We start from the raw sequence: 22234 nt of genomic DNA, 5'->3' as shown, positions 1-22234 counted from the left end.
ATCTCCCTTCGCTTACAGAACCCTCGCCTAGCGTTGTTTGCAGACGCCTCAGATTCAGGGTGGGGAGCGACCCTAGGTCGGAAGAAGTGTCAGGCACTTGGGAAGGAGAACAAGTGTCCTGGCACATAAACAAGAAAGAGCTAACAGCCATTCATCTAGCTTTGGTTCATTTCGAGGAACAGGTCTCAGGTCTGGGGATTCAGATTCACTCGGACAACACAACAGCCCTCGCTTATATAAAGAAACAAGGGGGGACGCATTCCTTTTCCCTGTACGAATCAGCAAAGGATCTGCTGATTTGGGCTCAGGAAAGGAAGATCTCTCTACTCACAAGGTTTGTGCAGGGAGAGAAAAATGTCCGGGCAGATCTGTTAAGCAGAAAAAGAACAAGTCCTACCTACGGAATGGACTCTCAATCCTCAGATTTGCCAACAACTTTGGCATCTGTGGGAAGGCCCAATATAGACCTGTTTCGCATGACCAACAAGGAAATCCACAGATTAGAAACCTATTGCCTCCCGGCCCCGATCCTCGGATCCTCAAGCAGTAGCAAGTAGACAAGCTTTCCTGCTAAGATTGGACGGCTTGGACGCATACGCCTTCCCTCCTTTCAAGATAGTAGGAGAAGTATTGAGGAAGTTCGCTTGCCTGGCGGAAGGAACAAGAATGACCCTCATCGCTCCCTTCTGGCCGGCTCTCGATTGGTTCACAGAGGTGCTGGAGTGGTTAGTGGATTTTCCAAGATCGCTTCCACTGAAGGAACGATCTTCTCAAACAACCGCCCCACTTCGACGAGTTTTCACAAAAACCTCCCCGCTCTAAGTCTGACCGCCTTCAGACTGTCGAAGGACTTGTCAGAGCAAGGGGCTTTTCACGAGAAGTGGCGAAGGCTATTGCAAGAGCCAGAAGAGTCTCCACTTCTAAAGTATATACAGTCGAAGTGGGAGTTTGTTTAGAAGATGGTGTAAGGGAAAGAAAATATCCTCCTCCAGTACCTCTGTAACTGAAATCGCAGAGTTTCTCCTATATTTGAGAAAAGACTGTAACCTGGCAGTTTCAACAGTGAAGGGTTACAGAAGTATGCTGGCCTCAGTTTTTCGACATAGAGGAATAGATCTGATGAATACTAAAGATCTTCATGATCTTATAAGGTCTTTTGAGACCCACGAAAGAACATGTAATCAGAAGCCTAGCTGGAACTTGGATGTTGGTCCCTCAAAGTTCCTAATGTCGGAAAAATTTGTACCGTCTACGCAGCTTTCGTTTAGAGACTTAACGAGAAAGTCATTATTCCTTTTTGCGTTAGCAACAGCCAAGAGAATTAGCGAGTTGCAAGCTTTGGAAGGTAAAGTGGGGTTTAAGAAGGATTCAGCGATTTGCTCCTTTAAACCATTTTTTCTAGCAAAAAAATGAAAAATCCTCAAAGCCTTGGCCAAGAAGCTTTGAGATAAAAGGACTATCTTCATTAACAGGGAGAGAACTAGAAAGGACTTTGTGTCCAGTCAGGGCACTCAAGTTTCTACCTGGAGAAGAAGAAGTTGCTGAAAGGTACAGAAGAAAGTCTTTGGTGCTCTGTAAGAGATCCGAAAAGATCGAGTTTCTAAGAACGCCCTTACATACTTCATAAAAGATGTAATAAGGGAAGCTCACCTTAAGTGCGAAGAAGAGCATCTCAAGGTTCTCAGAGTGAGAGCTCATGAAGTGAGAGCCATAGCTACGTCTATGGCATTTCACAAAACTTGGTCTCTTCAGGCTCCTTATAGAGTCGACATTTTGGAGATGTAATTCGGTGTTCGCCTCGAATTACCTAAGAGACGTTAAAATTTCGTACGAAAAGTGCTTTGCTCTGGGAGCGTATGTTTCGGCGAATTCAGTGCTGGGAGAAGGGGCTGAGGCTAATATCCGTTCCTATTTAGTTTAAGGCTTAGATTACTGTTTTATTGGTGGTTGTTTTTATTGGTTAATTGTCAGAGGGAATAGGGGACCCTCTTTACAATTCATAGATGGTAACAATACTAACATGGTCAGTGTATCGGGGATTGGCTTCAGTGCTGCTTTGTGAAATTTTTTAATAACCTTAACTCTGTCATGTAAGAGGGTGAGTCTCCATTGATATGACAAAAGGTCAAGGCTCTACCATGTAAGTGGGTCAGCCCCCATTGGTACGATCCAGTATAGGCTGGCTGTCGCGTAAGCGGGCTAGCCCCCATTGACACGATCCAAAGAGTTATTCAATTCCATAAGGTTCATTCCTCGTTGAACTCTTGAGGCAAGCAGACTCATCGACAGTAGTCATGAAGTCTTCAGCCCAATCAGGTAGGAACTATGGATTATGTTATCCAAGAACATAGGTTGTTTTTTCCCTGTTTTTTAATGTATTTAGTTTAAGTATTATTTTGTTTTTAGCTGTCTCTTGCCCGCCACCAAGGGTGCCAATCAGCTAAGTATATATCTGCTGGGTAAGTTACTTGTACAAAAATGATATTGTTAAGATACAATAAAGTTTTGTACATACTTACCTGGCAGATATATACGATTAATGGCCCACCCATCCTCCCCTCAGGAGACAGGTGGAAGAGAAATTATGGCTTAGAAAACGGGAATAGTTCCAGACCCCGCCACCCAGCGGCGGGAATGGTGGATCACCTGACCTACCTGTCGCGTGTGCCGCGAGTTTTGAAATTCTGTCGGGACGACCGAGTCTATAGCTAAGTACGTATATATCTGCCAGGTAAGTATGTACAAAACTTTTTTGTATCTTAACAATATCATTTTCCAAGATATACAAAACTTACATCTTTTATTGTAACTCCATCTTGACCCATCCCTGCATTTGTTCCTGTTACTGAAGGAAAAAATAATTGTGGTAGGCTAGGTGAGGAACTGGTTTCTCTAAACCCTCTTGTGTGCTGCTTGTTAACTACCTTATTACCAAGCTTTAATGACTGAACCAACTGCATCCAAAGGTACATACTGTCCATCCATATAAGGCATCAGCTTTGTATATCCAGGAAAAATGCAGATTATCCTGTGTTTGTAATATATTTTGAAATTGCAGTAATGTAATGATGATCTCTCTAGTTTCAGGATGATGCAAGATGTGTTAGAAGCTAATGACCCCATCTCACAGCCAGGTCTCATCCAGAGATTAAGCACAAGCATTAAAAGGGTTAGTTTGGTTAGTTTCTTTTATTTTGTTTTGTTTTATGAGGTTGCATTGAGTTTAGTCATTTGTTTAACAATTTTTTAAAAAGTGCTTTGTGACAGATCCAAAATTTAAAAGTGCTTTATGACAGATCCAAAATTTTGGGCTGATGTATTTTTTCGAGGGATTGTGATTGGCTGTACTAATGATTTAATTTGTGAAGACTAATGTCACCAAATCATAGTATATGAAGGATATTAATTGGTCCTAAACCCACCTTGAATCTTCTAAAGAAGAATCAATAGGAGAGCGAAATAAATCTCCTGAGAAGCAGCAAGGCAAGGTGATTTTGACAAAGAAGGGATGAAACAAGAAGGAATTGATACTTCTGCTGCCATTGGGATGAAAAACCTTCCCTAGATGGAGCCACTGATTTCCTCTTGTATCTCTTCTTAACAAAATTCCTCCACTGCTCAGGAGATCAAATACTACACTCAGTATAGGGACTACTCATGCTACAATCATAGCTCTGTACCTGCTATGAGTGGTATGGGGGTATGTAGGTAGTCCCCGGTAAGTGGTGGGGTTTCCGTTCCCAGCCACTAACCGAAAATCTGCGATAATACCACTGATAACCTGCTTACTGACGCCGATAAACCGAATAAGAAACCAAAATGGCAAGGTAAAATACAACCAGGAAGTGCTAAAATAATGTCTTCTTGGCTAGAAAGGCAGAAAGCCAACTTAATAAGAAGGCGGTTAGAGAGAAACTGGTACACCACTGTGCAGCTGGGAGTGAATCAGGTCGGGCTGGTCCCCCCTCCTACAACCCTATTGGCGGTCTTCTGTTGCTACCAAATCCATGTACTATGTTTTCTGTACTGGACTCCAGCAGGTGTTAAGAGAATTTTCCCCTAAGGTTAAGATCTCAGGTTTTTAGTTATGAAAAATAAAAATTTATTACAAATGTCATTTTACTTGCAAAAGCCGACACACTTATGATACTGACAACTTATTGCATATTTAAATTCCTGTTTGGTAGCAGTATTAAAATGGTTAAATTGCTAAATGCATTTTAAAAATTTTTTGAATTTTTCTTCTAATTTATGATAGCAGTATGTTGCTTTTGTTAAAGAAAGTATGTTGTGGAATTTTACAACTTACAAACTTAGCTTCATTTGATGTGATGTAACTTATAATAATGGAAAGGTAAGGATAAAAAAAAATTTATATAACCACATGCATTAAATTTTTCCTTTTCGTGAAATATGGTTAGTTTGAAGAGCTTGAGAATGGGAAAACTCAATTGAATTACATACAGTTATACAGGTACTTCATGCTAAGGCTAGTGCCCTATTAAACTGTCTTCCCTATGGCAAGCTGGATAAGAGGTTACAGGAGTCATTGCTCCCTTGCTCATGGTTGTCAACAGTGTGTGACATTTGTGTGCGGGTTCTAACTTAGTCGTTTGAGAGAAATGACATCACAAGAAGGAGTAAGACTCTTGCATAAAAGTGATGGTTTGTATTTTTGTAAACAAAATCTTTATATTTATATAAAATTGCATTGTAATTTGTATTTTTCTCTGGGAAACTAGTAGAATGTTATATTGCCCTCCTTAATGCCCTCCCCCCCCCCATCCCCACTTGGCCCCTGATACTAAAGGAAAAAAGGCTTGATGACAGCTTGTTAGCAAGGGTATTGATCCACTTGACTTCTTTTACCATTACAGTGCTTCCCCACTTTTTTTTGCAGAGATAGGTTCCAGAACCCATTGTGGCAATGGAAGATCTGCAGAAATACAAAATCCCCTCTAAAAATGCTTATAACTGCTAAATACCCTGTATCCCCTAAGTGTTTAAAAAATTCACTGCCTAATTTAGTAGTTCAAAATAATATATACCTTGAATTATCATACTAAAACAAATTAATAAATTGAAACTAAAATAAACCCCAAACCATCATCCCAAAAGACCCTCAGTCATCTTAGATTCGTATCCTTTTACACGTTTATAACAATGATTTCCTAATTTTAAAATACTTAATATTAATGTAAATACAAAATCTCTATTAAATGTATAATACAGATTAAATCTTTAATACAAATTACTCTCCCTGTTTTCCTTTATTTTGGTAAAAACAATTAAAATGATTACTAATTTGCTTTTTTTCATGGAACAACTCTGTTTATTCACTAATTACTGTGTTTTTTCATACTGTGTTTATGAAAGTACAGATTTTTATAAAGTTTTTATGATAAAAATAATTTAGTGTATTTTTCTGCAGTAATGTATCTTTTGAGCCCATTCCAGGTTGGGCCTCCGACTGAGCATAACAGATGTACAAAACAATTTCTCTCTTTAAGGGTAATATAAGATGTATTTGTGTTGTTGTTTTTGATTAAGTTGGAAAATAAAATTAAAATAATTAGCAAATATTTTTAAAAATATTGTACAATATGCTTTATCATCCAATACTACAGTAATATACTAATTTCAAATACTTTTTTTATGTAACCTGTGAGAAGTCTCTCTCTCTCTCTCTCTCTCTCTCTCTCCTCCTCTCATCTCTCTCTCGTCTTCTCTCTCTCATCCTCTCTCTCATCTCTCTTTCTCTCTCTTCTCTCTCTCATGTTAGTCATGAACACAATATGAATAAATAAAGTAATTAATGAATAAATAGTGTTGCTCTAGGAAAAAAAGCGAATTAGTGATATCATAGATATTCCATAAAACATGTATTTGTGAAACTTCACGTGAATAAATAGTGTTGCTCTAGGAAAAAAAGCAAATTAGTGATATCATAGATATTCCATAAAATGTGTATTTGTGAAACTTCACGTAGAAAAGTGAAAGATATGTTCCACAAAAATCCGTGACAAAAATGGAGTGTGGAAAAGTGAAGTTTGAAAAGGCAAGGTAGCATTGTAGCTAACTGCTTTATATACTACATGAAGGGCTCTGATTTGTATACTGTTCTTAAGAAAAATAGGAATTACTACTAATTTTCCCATGTTTGTTGATTCTTCAAACATTCTGAATATTATGTTGGGTCCTTAACTCACAAGTAACAATAGGGATCTTTTCTCTAAATTGAGTTTTTGCATTATGAATTAGTGTGTGACCACTTTATCTTTACCACAATACAAAGTACGTACAGTGTTAGTAGCTTTTTGTTTTAAAACCTGAAGGCTCTTAACTGAATGTTGTTGTCCTTATCAGTGTAATGTACTTTATACTGAACAGGTTTATCAAGGCAGACTCCATTGTAAATGACCTCATACAGATTTCTTAGGGTTTTTAGTACAAAGGTGTATTGATGAAGTGATATATATGTTATGTATGATTCATTTTAGTTTTGATTGCAAGTGCAATACTAAAGTTTTTTATAAATTTTTTTTATGACCAAAGATTGATTGTGTAATCTTGTTAGTGATTTTAATCTTGTTTAAAGAGAAGTCATTCACCTGAGGTTCTTGAGATTAGAGATAATAGTTGGTATAAACACATGCCTATCATGTAAGACGCATCTGTTATCTAAGTGACCCAAGAATTAATAGAGAATTAAACATAGCTTCCCTTCATTTAAGATAGTATCCACTTTGTGGTCAGATGAGACGAGTGGATTTTCAGATTTTACTGTTTGTGAATTGATATTTATTACTGTACCTAGTTGTTATGAAGTGTGCGTAGGAGAGCCATACGCAGGTTAATCAATGGGATGGTTGAAAATTGACACTGTAATCATGACTAACCATTTTAGGTCGTTTACTTCTGTTGGACAACAAAAATCCAATGCTCCTGTTTTACAGCGCTTAAATAATGTGAGTTATTATACAATAGATTCAGTAATTTATTTTATGGTTTTAATGATTTTACAGAATGGTATTCATTTGCTCATATGAATAAATTTTGAGTTGAGAAATTAATGGCCACTTTGAGAGCTAAGATATTGTCTTCCATTATGATTTTCATAAATTGGGTTTCTTCAAATACATTGATAATTATTGAAAGAACTACTTAACTCGGAGGGTTTTATAGTGATTAACTCCAGGTTTCATAGGTTTTATATCTTGTATGTAAAGAAGTTCCCACAGTGGGATGTGTTGTATCTTCAGTTCTAATTTCCATCCATTATTTCTTGTCTGGTTTTCGTTTAACATAAGTAGGTTACTGTCTACTTTTGTTACGCCTTTCAGTATTTTAAATGTTTAATAGTTGTCATCACAATCGTCGTGTTTCTAAGCAACACATTCAGGCTTTCTAGTCTTCTTCGGTAACCTATTTGCCTGATGGATGGAATTAACTGTGGCTCTTGCTTTTACTCCTTCTAATCTATTTGTCTTTTCTTAGTGTTGGTGACCAAAACTGTACTGCATATTCGAGACGAGGTCTAACTTGATGTGTAGAGCTGCAGCACCATTTCCCTGTTTCTGTATTTGAACTGCCTCTTTGTATCCCACTAGTTTCTGTGCCTTCTTTTCAGCTTTTATGCACTGTTTTGTGGATTTAAAGTTTTGTATTGGAGTGACGCTGCGGCGTCTGCCCCGTTTATGATGTCACGGGGTCCATCTTTGTGTATTCCTCCGCCAATGGCGTCTCTTTCCCCCTCGCACAGAGGGGAAGCCGTGACGTCACACTCATCGATGACATATCTCCCAGTTGCCTCCTCTGATCCGCCTCGCTTAGCCGCGACGTCATCACTGCCGCCCAGTTCGCAACATCTGCCTTCCTTGTCTTCGAAGCCTTCTCTGGCACATCAGTCTGAGGTCATATGGCAGGCAGTGCTTCAGAGGCTGGACTGTATTGGATGTGAAGTTTGCTGCCTTATCGGTTGGGAGGAGTGCGCATAAGAAGCTAGTGCTGTCTTCCTCTCCCTCTTCCCCCTCTACGCCTCATCGGCCTATTAAGCGTTGGAAGGCTAAGGACTTTGCCCTTCCTTCGCCATCGAGGGAGGAACAACACAGACGTGTTCCCGAGAATGCTGTGGTTTCGGTCAGTGTTAGTGGTGTGTGTTCTGCAGGGGTTGCTTCGCCGCAGAATCTCGAACATGCAAACCCCCCCCCCCCCCACTCCCCCCCCCCCATACCTTGCACATCATGAGCGTGTTGCACCTTCTCCCCTGCCCGTGATGTTAGTGGTCCTCCTTCTCCAAGGTCTATTCGTTGATGTAAAGATCTGAAGGTGCCTGTCAAGAGGTCGAAGGTAGTGAGCACGGAGTTTATGCAGCCGGAGTGTTTGCCTACCTCTAACTGGTGATTCCAAGATTCGACTATAAGGGAGGTTCTCCGTCAATCTCGAGTGCTAGAGTTCCCCCCACCCCCCCCACCCCCCCCCCCCTCTCACGTATGTACGGCCGCCACACCCTGGACCATTCATGGACGTTTGGAATCACCTGTTGGGGTAAGTGATGTGCCTAGTGTTACAGTGGGTCCGTCTCGGAGGTTGATGCTTGGACCCAGCCCAGATACGTTAGTAGGGGTTTCGGACTGTTTGGCTGCCAACCCTCCTGTGAATTTTGGTGAAGAAGGCGCGTTAGAAGAGCCTACACATCCTTCTCGTCGTCGGTTGCCAGTGCCAGAGCAGGAGGGGGGAAACACGCAGGAGTTTCTGTCTTCCTTTTTGGAAGTAGTTGATCTCATTCGTGGGTTCAACAATTTGGAAAGTAGGACTCGGGCTCGGTTGTTTTACACTCCTCCTTGCTTGGAAGCCTTAGTGGGAGCTACTCAGGACCCCAAATCATCTCTTCAGCTGCCGTTGTCGGGGCACGTTCAGTCGGTCTTGCAGAAGGTTATCGCCTCTGTTTCTGACTGGGACGGTTCACTTCGCTCTAGGGGCTCTACCAAACTACTACCCCCGCCTCTCGCAAGACATGGGAAGTACTATGCCACGAGCTCTGCGTTTTTGTTGTCACGCCACCTTAACCCAGACGTCATTCGCCTGGAGCCGGGTTTGACTTTGGAACAGGAGAGGTCAGTGGCTCCGTCCTTGTCTCCGCAAGATGCCTTAGCTTTGGAATCTACGGCAGCCTCCATGTTGCAGACGGTTTCTTGGCTGGACCTCTGGTCTGTGGCGATTGCCAAGATAGCTTCTGACAGGTCCCCCAAAGGGTTGGTGAGTGCTGCCTTGCTTGCCAGTCTATGGCAGTCCGGGCAAGGTTTCCACGGACAGAACTCGAAAATGCGATAGACTGACGCTGGGCTGACACCAAAGACCGACTGGTGCACCAAGCCATGTCTAAGTCAGTCTCTCGCCCTTGGAGATGTCCGGCCCCTCCTCCTCCCCCGGTCCAGCAGCAGTCGAGGAGATCGTCGCCTGGTAGGCCATCGAGGACCTCATGGCAGGGCCTTCCCGTTTGACACAGCCCGAGTCTCAAGATCAACGCCCCTTTCGCTCTCGTTCCTTAAAACCAAGAAGGGGCCCCAGGGGCAGAGGTCAAGGGGGCCGTTGGTAGGTTGGGAGCCTCTCCCTTTCCTGCGCCACTGGTGGTGGGTGCCTGGCTGGCCATAGGGCCAAGTGGCAGAGTTATGGGGCGGAGAAGTGGGTGGTAGATGTCCTTCGGGTGGGATACCTGTTGACATTAGACTTCTCTCCTCTGTCGGACAAGCCGCAGCTCAGGAAGATGTATCCTCCAGATTCTCTGAAGTTCTTGGCTCTTCAGGAGGAAGTGCAGAAAATGCTGGACAAGGATGCGATAGAGGAAGTAGTGCGTCTGTCCCAAGGGTTTTACAGTCACATCTTCTTGGTGCCCAAGGCGTCAGGAGGATGGGGGTATGTGATAGACTTATCCTTGAATCGCTTCATCAGGAAGACAGAGTTTAAGATGGAGACCCTGTGCTCGGTGTTGGCAGCCGTGAGGGAAGGCGACTTCATGCTGTCGATAGACTTGAGGGACGCATACTTCCAACTCCCTGTTCATCCCACGTCCAGGAAGTTCCTTTCTCTCTGGCAGACAAGATCTTCGAGTTCAAAGTCTTGTGCTTCGGGCTGACGACAGCCCCTCGAGTGTTCACAAGGGTCTTCTCTCTCGTGTCAAGTTGGGTCCATGCTCAGGCGATCCGTTTGCTGAGGTACCTCGATGATTGGTTGGTCTTGGCAGTTTCCAGGGAGAAGCTGCTGCAAGACAGGGATCGTTTATTAAGGTTCTGTCTGGACCTGGGCATATTAGTCAACTAGGAAAAGTCGAACCTCGTACCCACTCAAAGGATTCTCTACCTGGGCATGGTCCGATACGACAGTGGCAAGAGTTTTCCCGTCGGATCAGAGATTGGAGAAGTTGCGTGCTGTAGCGCGCAACTTCCTGTCAAAGTCGCATCAGTCAGCTCATCAGTGGCAGGTTCTTCTGGGAGTGCTATCTTCCCTGGAGAAGCTGGTCACTCATGGGCGTCGTTCATCTTCGGTCTCTGCAATGGAGACTGGGGGAATTCTGGTCTCCGGCGGGGGACTCTCCCCTGTTTATGGTTCCACTGTCTTTGGAAGTGAGAGACCTTCGTTGGTGGTTGGACGACCAGAATCTCTCCCTCCGGACTTCCTTCTGTTCTCGGACACCTCCCTCGCAGGTTGGGGCGCGCACTTAGGTGGCCTCATTGCTTCAGGCGTTTGGGGTTTGGAGGACAGGCAGCAGCATATCAACGTCTTGGAGTTGAAGGCGGCTTTCCTGGGTCTGAAGGAGTTTTGGGGGATGGTAGAGGGTCACTGTCATTCTCATGTTGGACACCACCACGGTGGTAGCCTACATGAACAAACAGGGAGGTCTAGTTTCTCAGCAGCTTCATGCCTTGACCGTCGAGCTTCACCAGTGGGCAATCAGCAATTCAGTAGAGCTCTCAGCCAGGTATATCCCAGGGAAACGGAACGTGGTCGCAGACAAACTCAGTCGCTGGGATCAGATCCTAGGCACAGAGTGGTCCCTTCATCAAGTGGTGGCAGACAAGCTTTTCCAGATTTGGGGGAGGCCCATGCTGGACCTTTTCGCGACACGCTACAACAGGAAGCTGGGGAGGTGTTCTGTTCAGTGGTTCCAGATCCCTTAGCATTGGCAGAGGACGCATTCCAACATCCCTGGGACAACCTGGAGGTGTATGCTTTCCCTCATTTTGTTTGATCCGTCAGGTTCTGAACAGGCTGATGAGTTCACATGGTCTCAGAATGACTTTGGTAGCCCCTCTGTGGCCTCAGGCAGAGTGGTTTCCAGATCTACTGTCGTTGTTGTCAGAGATTCCAAGGGAGATTCTCCCTTGACGGCATCTCCTGTGTCAGCCCCATGCAGAAAGGTTCCACCAGTCAGTAGAATCCCTGTCTCTTCACGGTTGGAAGCTATCAACTATCTCTTCCGAGAGAGAGGCTTTTCTCAGAAATCAGCTGGGCTCATGTCCAGCAGTCTTATGAAGTCAACCTCCGCAGTTTACCAAGGCAAATGGGCGATCTACTGTGATTGGTGTCGTAAACAGGGTTTTTCTCCACTCGTGACCTCTATTCAGCGAATAGCAGACTTTTTAACCTTCCTCAGAGACTAGAAACGTCCGTTTCTGCTATTAGAGGCTACAGGGCGGCACTGAGTTTGGCGTTACGCCTGAAGGGTATCGACATCTCTTCCTGGGAACTTTCCCTGCTAGTTAAGGTGTTTGAGCAGTCAAGTTCTCCTAGAGAGCTCAAGCCTCCAACGTGGGATGATTCCTTGGTGCTTAAGAGCTTAACTAAGTCAATACGAGCCTTTGCGTCGCTCATCTTACAGGAACCTGACGCTCAAGACAGTTTTCCTTTTGGCATCTTCCAAGAGGGTAGGAGAGCTCTACGGTCTTAGTTGTGAGGTGAAGCACACCAGGGGTTGGAAGTCAGTCTCCCTAGAATTTGTCCCGGAATTCGTGGCCAAGACTCAAAATCCCTCGGTGCATGATGACTGATGACAGGTTCGCTTAGTTTTCCATTCCATCACTGACTGACATTGTGGGTGGTGATGCTGAAGAGCTTTTGTTGTGCCCTGTCCGGGCCCTGCGTTGCTATCTTAAAAGGACTCGGCACCTTAGACTAGGCTGCCGCAGACTTTTTGTTAGTACGGGCCGTACAAAGAAAGAGGTGTCTTAGAGTACTATCTCTTTTTGGATACGGGAAGCCATCAGACAGGCATACTTGACTCTTGATGATTCCATCACCACGTCTGTGCAGGCTAGAGCACATGACGTTAGGGGTAATGGTCCCTCTGTGGCTTTCAAAAAGAACTTGGCTGTACATAGTGCTGAGCGCTGGTACTTGGTTACGCCAGTCCACGTTCACCTCCTTCTACCTTAAAGATGTTGCCCACAGATCTATGGACACGTTTTCCCTGGGTCCTGTGGTGGCTGCCCAACAGGTTGTGTAACTCATAGTTGCCCTTAATGGGGCACCTTTGTATCTTACCTAAGATGATTGTACGGATGAGAGAATGAGTGAGTTGGCTGGTCTCCTTTCTCTTGTACCTTTCCTTCTTCCTTCGTGCGGTTTAAGGAATAGACACGTCATTTGCTGGACTGGTCTGATACAGGTGAGTGGGGCAGTCATACTGGTAGTGTGGTTGTATAATATGCAATATCTTGCCCACTATTTAGTAGCATAGGCTCCGCTCCTGGGTAAGGAGGAATTGGGAGTACTACTGTTTGTTGTTGGAAAGTCAGTTTCTCTTTGGTTCTCTAGACAATGGTTATCCCATATATCATTGTACGTCACTCAGGTTCTGCGTGGTTAGATATTAGTGTATCTAGCTTTTCAACGGGCTTCAGTCCCTCTCCAAGAACTATTTCTTTTGAGAGCTGGAATGGCGGGTAGGCCCCCAGCCGGTCTAGGATGTCTTATACCTCCCTCCAAGTATGAGTCTATCCCATTGTTAAGACCGAGGGTTTGTTCACGTAAGAACAAATGACAAATTTTCTAAGAAAATTGTATTTTTCATAGGTACAAACCTGAGGTCTTGACGTTTTACTGCCCACCTCTAGCCGCCCCTCTATTTGTTTAGTCATCCTGAGTTGGGAAAGACTGTTGTAGATGAGCAGTGTTTGACCACTCTTCACCCTGATCTACATGTGTGTTGCCAGATATCACAAGATTCTTTGCTTTCATCTGCTTTTTAACCGGATCCAGCTAGGCACTAGAAATTATCCTATTGTTAAGACCTCAGGTTTGTAGCTATGAAAAATACAATTTCATACATTCAACTTACCTGTCAGATATATACATAGCTATCGACTCCGTCGTCCCCGACAGAAATTCAAATTTCGCGGCACTCGCTACAGGTAGGTCAGGTGATCTACCGCCCTGCTCTGGGTAGCAGGACTAGGAACTATTTCCGTTTTTCATAATCAGATTCTCTCTGTCGCCGGGTAGTATCAACATTGTTGTTACTTCCTCCTGACTGGAATTCTTTTTTCACAAACGCTTTTGATCATCTTTCGACTGATTTTTGGTGACGTACTTGGATCGTTGTTTGGGCATTCGCTATCGAGGGATGGTTTTTGGACTTCGCTTTGGATTTTCGTGAATATGTCTGATTCTAGTGTTAGCTTCAGTGTGTGTGTTAATGAAGGCTGTAAGGTGAGGATTCCGAAAGCTTCGGTAGATCCTCACACTACATGCAGTGGTTGTAGAAAGGTTGAATGCTCAATTGAGAATACGTGTAACGAGTGTGAGAGATTGAGTGCGCAAGAATGGAAGAATCTGACTTCTTACTTGAAGAAGTTAGAGAAAGATAGAGAGAGGAAGGCGGCTTACAAAAGCCGGAAAATGTCTAGTAGTTCTGTAGGACTTCTTCTTCTTCTCTTAATTATGCCCATCTATTTCAGCCCGTTCACAAGTTTATCCCCATCTGATTCCAGCCTCAGAAATAGCGGAAACTCAGGGTGGGGCTTCCCTTCAAAAAATGCAGAGAAAATGGAAGCATTGGAAGGTAAGAGAAGTGAATGTGGTTTCCTTTTCGAGTGATGTTAGTGTCCCAGTGTAGTGGGAGGGGGCGTCTGGTCGTCCCTGCGACGCTCCCAGGGCCTAGACCTCTTCCAAGCTCCCTGGCCCAGAGGAGAAGGAAAGTCGAAAGCCTTACGGGGGTCGTGGGGAATCCCCAACGATCAGGCGTCCCTTCGGCAGAATCGTATACATTTCAGACTGCCAGGGACAGCTATAGAAAAAGCGTCCTTCGTGAGTGCTTTTCATCTTCTAGTTCGCCTTCTCCGAGAAGAGGATGGAAGGAATCGAAGCTTTTACGTCCGCTAAAAAGGAAACTGGAAAGAACCTGAGCTGATTCTAGCCCCGAGCGCTTCTCTGAAGAGGAGGCGCCTTCGGTAATCAAGAAAGCTAGAAAAGGATTTAGATCCTTGGAAGGGAAAAGACTCTCGAGCGCCTTCCAGATCTCCTCCTCCTGATTCGAATGAGCCTTCGACCAGGAGAATTTTGATGAATGTACAGGAGCAAATAGCGTCTTTGGTAGGAGTACTTTTCTAAAGAGCCTACTCGTAAAAAGGATGACAGGCTTCCGATTAAGAAGATCCAAATACCGATATCCTGTCGGGCGCGACGAACCTCCAGGGGAGTTGTCGCACAAGCGGCCATCTCTGGGGGGAGCGGTGCGTTAGGCAGGCGAGATGTGGGAAAGGAAGTAACTCCTACCAAGCGTCAGGCGCCAACTAGGAGCCAGGCGCCGAGTAGGCGCAAAGAGCCTGACTTTACTGTAGATCGTTCTAGGCCCAGATCTTCATCCAAGCAACAAGAGCCAACTGGAGAAGAGAGAACTCCTGATAGGAGTATAGCGCCCGCTAAGCGCAATATACTTGCTATTCGAAAGGCGCATTCCATGAAGCGATACTCCTACCAAGACTCACGGAGTATTGGCGGAACTAGATGCGCCTTCCGTAGGTCAGGAGTATTCGGGAAGAGATACTCCTGCCAAGCGCCTTGATTACTTTGGCCTCGATACTCCTCCCAGGCGCCAGGGAGTATTCTGGACTTTTTAACTCCTACCAGGCGCCAGGGAGTATTTGGAGCGAGATGCGCCTTCCAGACGGCAGGAGTATTCGAAGAGTGTAACGACTGTCAGGCGCCAGGAGTATTCCAAAAACAGGATACTCCTACCAGCCTCAGGAGTATCTCAGTGAGATACTCCTGCTAAACGCCAGGCGCTTATCTCGTGAAGAGCTTGACATCCGACAGGAGTTAACAGGCGTAGAGCAGTGATACGTGACTCGCCTATTGATAAACGTAAGGAGAGAGTTTACTCCTAGCCCATCTCCTTATAGAAGTGCTTCTTCTTCGGAAAGGAAGAAATCAAGAGAGGAGACAGAGGAGGGAAGGGAGCCCTTCTCCTTCCGATCCTATTAATTTAGATGACGTCTCGGAGGACGAAGTTACTAACAGAGAAGGGCTTTCGAATTACAAAGTTCTGTCTGCTCTTCTCTTAGAAGAATATGGAGATGCATTGACTCCAGCCGCTCCTCCTTCTCCTCGCTCTCTATTTCAAGTACGAAGGCACACAAGTCTTCGTCTTTCCTGAAAATGAAGCCGGCCATATCCATGAAAAGGGCCTTACAATCTCTGGACTCCTGGATCAAAGACTAAGAAGGAGTTAGGAAGGACGATCTTTTGCATGCCTCCCGCTAACTAAGGGGCAGGAGAGGCATATGCGGTACGAAACGGGAGAAAACTTGGATTGTCTCTGCCCGTTTCAGCTGAATCGGACTTCTCCAGTCTCGTAGACTCGTCGAGGAGACATGCCTTAAATTCAGCGAAAGCAACATGGGATCTTTCGGAAATGGACCATCTCATTCAAGGGACTTTTTCATACCTTAGAAGTATTTAACTTCCTAGATTGGTCCCTTGGGGTCATTGCTAAGAAGTCCATGAAAAAGAACAACTAAGCCCTGAAACCTTGCATAGCATCCTTACATGCATAGATAAGGCGGTTCAAGATGGATCGGCGGAAGTGTGCTCCCTCTTCTGGTGCGGGAATACTAAAAAAGAGAGCGGTTCATAGTGCCTTTCTCACTAAGGCCGTCTCGCCTTCGCAGAGATACGCTTTGCTGTATGCGCCTCTCTCTGAGCATTTATTTCCTTCGCAGTTGGTGAGAGACATTGCCCATTCGCTAAACTGAGAAAGCCACTCAGGATCTTTTAAGGCAATCTCAAGGAAGAATAGACCTGTGGCTAGTGAGGAAAAGAAAGCCTCTAAGCCAACTCGACAACAGCAGCCCTTCGAGGAGGCTCTCAGGCTAGATCCATCGTCAGAAGGAAATCAACTGAAAAAAGGGGAAGATCTGCCTTCCGTCCCGTTAAGAAGGGAAAATGAGAAATCTTTCCTCCAGACACCTGTAGGAGCCAGGTTACAATTCTTGCGGGAGCATGGAAGACATAGGATCCGATCCTTGGTCAATGTCAGTAATCAAGAAGGGTTATTATATCCCATTCAAGGACAGACCCCCCTTGACAACGTCACCGAGGGAACTGTCAGCCAGATACAAGGACCCTGTTCTGATGGATACTCTTCGTCAAATGGTGGAGCAGATGTGGGACAAAAGAGCAATAGAGCTGGTACTGGATCAAAGCTCCCGGGGTTTTACAATCGCTTGTTTCTCGTAGCGAAAGCCTCGGGGGGATGGAGACCGGTACTGGATGTAAGTTCGCCGAACAAATTCGTACAACAACAGAAGTTCAGCATGGAAACGTCTGCCTCAGTACTTGCAGCTCTCCGTCAAGGAGATTGGATGGCGTCTCTAGATCTTCAAGACGCATATTTCCAAGTCCCGATTCACCATTCGTCGAGGAAGTACCTTCGTTTCATGTTCGAGGGAAGGATCTATCAGTTCAGGGCCCTGTGTTTCGGCCTGTCTACGGCTCCCCAAGTCTTCACAGACTTGATGAAAAATGTGTCAAAAACAAAAAAAACACCTCACGATGAGGGGATAAACTTCTCCCTATACCTGGACGATGGCTCATCAGGGCCAGGTCTCAAAAGCAGTGTCTGGAGGACCTGTCAACAATCCTGGAATTGACAAAGACATTAGGATTAATCGTGAACCTCGAGAAATCCCAGATAGTCCCCAGCCAGAACGTAGTCTATTCTGGGGATTCAGATGGATTCTCGGGGTTTTCGAGTATTCCTTCTCAAGAGAGAGTAAGGAAAGGCTGTGCCACCAGTATTGAACTTCTTAGAGAAAGAGCGTACTTCAGCGAGGGAATGGTTGAGCCTTCTGGGGACCCTTTCCTCGCGCGAACAGTTCTTTCCTCTAGGAAGACTGCATCTCCGTCCGCTTCAGTACTTCCTGAGAAGCAGTTGGAGTTGGAAGAACAGGGACAGCTCCTCGGACACTTTTCCAATCTCATTAAAAGTAAAGGAACAATTAAGGTGGTGGTTGACCTCCTTGGAAGAAAACAGAGGAGTATCCTTGGAAGTTCGGAACCCAAACCTGACATTGTTCTCAGACGCGTCTGAGACAGGTGGGGTGGAGCGACTCTACGGTCCGAAGAAGTGTCAGGCACCTAGTCGGAAGAGCCAGGTGTCATGGCACATAAATTGCAAGGAGCTCTTTGCGATTCACCTCGCGTTAAGGAGCTTCGAGCAGATAGTCAGAGACAAAGTAATTCAGATAAACTCCGACAATACGACCGCTCTGGCTTATGTCAAGAAACAAGGAGGAACTCACTCTTTCGCCCTATACGAACTGGCAAGAGATCTGCTGATTTGGGCAAATCAAAGGAATGTGGTTCTAACGAGATTTGTTCAAGGGGAGAGGAACGTGAGAGCGGACAGACTGAGCAGGAGGTTCCAGGTCCTTTCCTACAGAATGGACCCTCCACTCGGAAGTCTGTCAGACCCTTTGGTATCTTTGGGGGGAAAAACAAAGCAGATAGATCTATTCGCAGGTTTCTCTCCAAAAGGATAGACACATTTGCGCCCTGGTAGAGGATCCAGGGCTTATGCAATAGACGCCTTTCTCCTGGACTGGTCAGGGCTAGACGTGTACGCTTTTCCCCCATTCAAGATTCTGGGGGAAGTAGTCAGAAAGTTTGTGGCCTCGAAGGGAACCAGAATGACTCTGATAGCCCCATATTGGCCATCCAAGAATTTGGTTCACGGAGGTGATGGAGTGGACAGTGGGACTTCCCCAGATCTCTTCCAAAACCGGATAGATCTGCTCAAACAACCCCACTTCGAGATGGGTACCATCAAAATCTTACCCGCTCTTGCTCTGACTGCCTTTCTACTATCGAAAGATTGGTCAGAGCGAGAGGGTTTTCTCGCAAGGCGGCTGGCAAGCGCAATTGCTAGAGCCCGCAGATCATCTACTAGGCGAGTGTACCAATCAACGAAGTGAAGTTTTCAGAAAACTGGTGCAGGTCGAAGAAGCTGTCCTCTTCCAATACCTCTGTAACCGAAATTGCGGATTTCCTTCTTTTCCTGAGGGAAAAGTCACATCTCTCTGTACCAACAATTAAAGGATACAGAAGTATGCTTTCGTCAGTCTTTAGAAACAGGGGCTTAGACTTGACGAATAATAAAGATTTGCACGATCTCCAATCCGCTCCTTTGAAACGTCCAAGTCAGTAGAGCCTAGGATTACGAGCTGGAACTTAGATGTGGTTCTGAAATTTCTATCCTCGGAAAAGTTCGAACCACCTCATACTGCTTCATTCCGGGATATCACTAGAAAAAAAGTTTTTGTATATTTCTTCTATCTCTGGCCACGGCTAAAAGGGTCAGCGAGTTGCACGCCCTTGAGTCACGAGTTGGTTTCAAAGAAGATTCTGCGATTTGTTCATTCCAGACTTTTTTCTTGCCAAAAACGAGAACCCTTCGAATCCCTGGCCTAGGAGTTTCGAGGTAAAAGGCACTTACTAGCCTAGTAGGCAGAGAAATAGAAAGATCACTTTGTCCAGTTAGAGCACTGAAATTCTATCTGGACAGAAAGAAGCGGTTGGGAGGCTCACAAACCATGGTCTATGGTGCTCGGTGAAAGACCCCAAGAGACCTATGTCTAAAAATGCTTTGGCCCGGCCTTCTTTGTTAGAAGTGTAATTACCGAGGCTCATAAGAACTGCCCAGATGACTCTTTTAATCTATTAAGAGTAAGAGCTCATGAGGTAAGGGCAATCGCGACATCAATTGCGTTCCAGAGAAATATGTCGCTTAAAAATATTTTAGACGCAACCTATTGGAGATGCAACTCAGTATTTGCATCTCATTATTTAAAAGATGTGCGAGTAACGTATGAGAAATGTTTTTCTTTAGGTCCGTTTGTGTCAGCACAGACGGTTCTGGGTAAAGGAGAGAGCACCGATCCTTAAATATGAGGGTACGTAACCCTCTTGTCGGATGTGTTCTCGTGTTTCCTGTGCATGGGAGTGTCAGATGTCGCACTGGCGGCCTTCACTTCGCTTCATTAGGAAATAGAGTGACAGCTGACTATTAGAGGGGTACAAAATTTTTATTTTTGATTTTGTATGTATGAGTTTCGAGTTTGTGGTTGTTTGCTAAGAGTTTGGGGATGACTCTTGGCAATCTTAGAACTAACACGGGTTAGGATCGGGTGATCGGGATCGGTTGTGTGCTCCTTAAAGAAGGCGTGTTGTCATATAAGCGGACTAGCACCCCTTGACAAACGCCAGTTAGGCTCTGCCGAGTAAGTGGATAAGACCCCATCGACAGACCAGCAAGAACTCTTGGCCACAGATCACTATCTCGCTAAGGCTCTTGAGATGAAGCAGACTCTTGGGCAGTAGCCACGAAGTCTTCCATCTAATAAGGTAGGAACTAAGGTTTATTTATACCTACAACATATGTTGTTTACCTGTCTAGTCAGTTAGTTAGCTGTCTCTTGCCCTCCACCAAAGGGTGTCAATCAGCTATGTATATATCTGACAGGTAAGTTGAATGTATGAAAATGATATTGTTATGATACAATAAAGTTTCATACATACTTACCTGGCAGATATATACGATTGAAGACCCACCCAGCCTCCCCGCAGGAGACAGGTGGAAGAGAGAATCTGATTAGAAAACGGGAATAGTTCCTAGTCCTGCTACCCAGAGCAGGGCGGTAGATCACCTGACCTACCTGTAGCGAGTGCCGCGAAATTTGAATTTCTGTCGGGGACGACGGAGTCGATAGCTATGTATATATCTGCCAGGTAAGTATGTATGAAACTTTGTATCATAACAATATCATATTGTCATAGAAAATTTGTCATATCCTGCTAGTTAAGCTTACATCAATGTTTTTAATGTAAATAAAAGGCAAGAGAGGGCCAAGGACAGAACCCTGAGGAACTCCGCTTGTTACATCTGCCCATTCTGATTCTTTACCATTTATTACGACTCTGTTTTCTATACGTTAGCTAGTCTTCGATCCAGTCTGCTATTTCTCCTACAATTCCTAAAGTTGTTTTCAATGACCATCTAGGTAATGTATCAAGCTAGGATTAAATACTGATCTGTAAAAGGGAGAGTAAAAGCATTGTGTATTCTAGAAATAATATTAAATTGTTAAATGCTGATTATCAAAGATAATTTTGCTGCTGCTGACCTTTTCCATTGACAAAAGTGCCAGTTGTGTTTTACTGGTGTTTATAGTATTTTTTATGGCCAGATTATTTGACCCTGTGATGTTTTTAATATTAGAATTACTTATAGATAATTTGTGCAGCGATGGAGTAATGGGAGATGGCTTTTTTTCACTTGTCAAAACAAATTATAGTAGATTTTTTATGGGTTTGTACCCTACAGATGATTATTCTGAGGATTTGTTGCTATATTGCCTAGTAATACAAGTCTGTTCTTTCAAACAAAACTGCTTCAGTTTAGAAATTTTTAATGAATTTTGATTAGATTTACTGTAGTAGGTAGGAAAGATTTTATGGTGATAACATTGATTTAATGTTGTTAGAGTAGTGTCACTGCGCTGTAAGATAAGAGATAAGTTATCTGGTAATGATCAGGTGAAAATATGCTGGGTTTTAGGTTCAATTTTTTTGTTCCTCAATATTCAAAGGTTAATATGCCGAATGGGTATTTGTTTTTATAAGACAGCCAAAGTGCATCATGATACAGAGTACTCCATCTATGAAATTGTAGGCTCGTATCCTGTGAAAAATAAAAACTGAATTTGGCATTTTTTTTCTGCCAAATGTATTTTTTCAGGTTTAGATTGTAATTTTGTAGGATCTTTTGATCTAATTTTGACCTACAAAAACAGCATGGTCGTTACTATTCAGGTTTAGAGAAGTCATGCAAGAGCTCTAAAAATTTAATATACTTATTCTTATTGCTTCTCTCACATATTGTTTTAGTCCTCAAAGAATGCAATAATATTAAGGCCACTTAATTCCATCCCACAGGTCTTTGAAATAGGAATAATCATTAAACACATTGCCGTTCTGTATCCAGTCTGCTCTCTTGAAGAGGAGTCCAGCAAAAACTAAAGGTTCTGCCATTATCATTTTGTACTAATTGATACACACACTTTCAAGTTTCTCTATAGGCACTGGACAGTCTTATCTCAAGAGCTGGGAACCTTCACATATACTCCTCTTGCAGGGGAGTCCATTAATGAATGTCATTGTCTTTAGAACCATCTCTTGGCCTCTTGAGAAGGTATATAGTCCCTCATAGACTATTTGAACCCCTCTCCATGTATAACTTGACTACTTGGGTGACTTTCATGGTACACAATGTGATGACAATTTGTCTATAATGAGAATTCTCTTTCTGGATTGAATGAGGAACTCGTTCCCAAGGACTGAGCAACTTCCTGCTGCATAATTTTCTGCCATCATAATCAATTAGCATTTGTTCTTGGAACCCACAACACAGTGGAAATGAAAATTGATGGCCTCAATGGGTTTGCTGGGACTATGGGCACTCGTCATTTTTTATTCAATAACGACATCGTACAAACTGTATTAGATGTGTTTTCCATTCCAGGACAAAACAGCTAAGAAGCTAGTTAACAGAATGTAGTTAAGTGAAGGTCGGTAGATTTCTAGTGTGTGTTTGGTAACTTCATAGTCATACAGCATATGAGTAGTGTATTGGCTTCCAAAATTTTTAGGATCTCTTTAATCATTCAGATATGGAGTAGAC

The 22234-nt window shown here is 44.0% G+C and overlaps 1 protein-coding gene across 5 annotated transcripts in view; it reads left to right on the top strand.

Annotated features, from left to right (window-relative positions):
• Window positions 1-22234, top strand: part of LOC135198828 (protein RER1-like) — a 49498-nt gene that overhangs the window by 20898 nt on the left and 6366 nt on the right. For 2 of the 5 annotated variants that reach the window (XM_064226829.1, XM_064226821.1), the window contains exon 2: window positions 3082-3169. In XM_064226829.1, coding sequence (XP_064082899.1) covers window positions 3089-3169 — 81 coding nt within the window. In that variant the 5' untranslated portion in view covers window positions 3082-3088. Of the gene's footprint in view, window positions 1-3081; window positions 3179-6741; window positions 6969-22234 lie in introns of those variants that run through there. The other 3 variants (XM_064226815.1, XM_064226808.1, XM_064226802.1) reach the window with 2 other exon arrangements.

Source organism: Macrobrachium nipponense, chromosome 23 (assembly GCF_015104395.2).
Source record: "Macrobrachium nipponense isolate FS-2020 chromosome 23, ASM1510439v2, whole genome shotgun sequence".
Classification (NCBI taxonomy): Eukaryota; Metazoa; Arthropoda; class Malacostraca; order Decapoda; family Palaemonidae; genus Macrobrachium; species Macrobrachium nipponense.
This window is presented reverse-complemented; position numbering and strand designations above follow the sequence as displayed.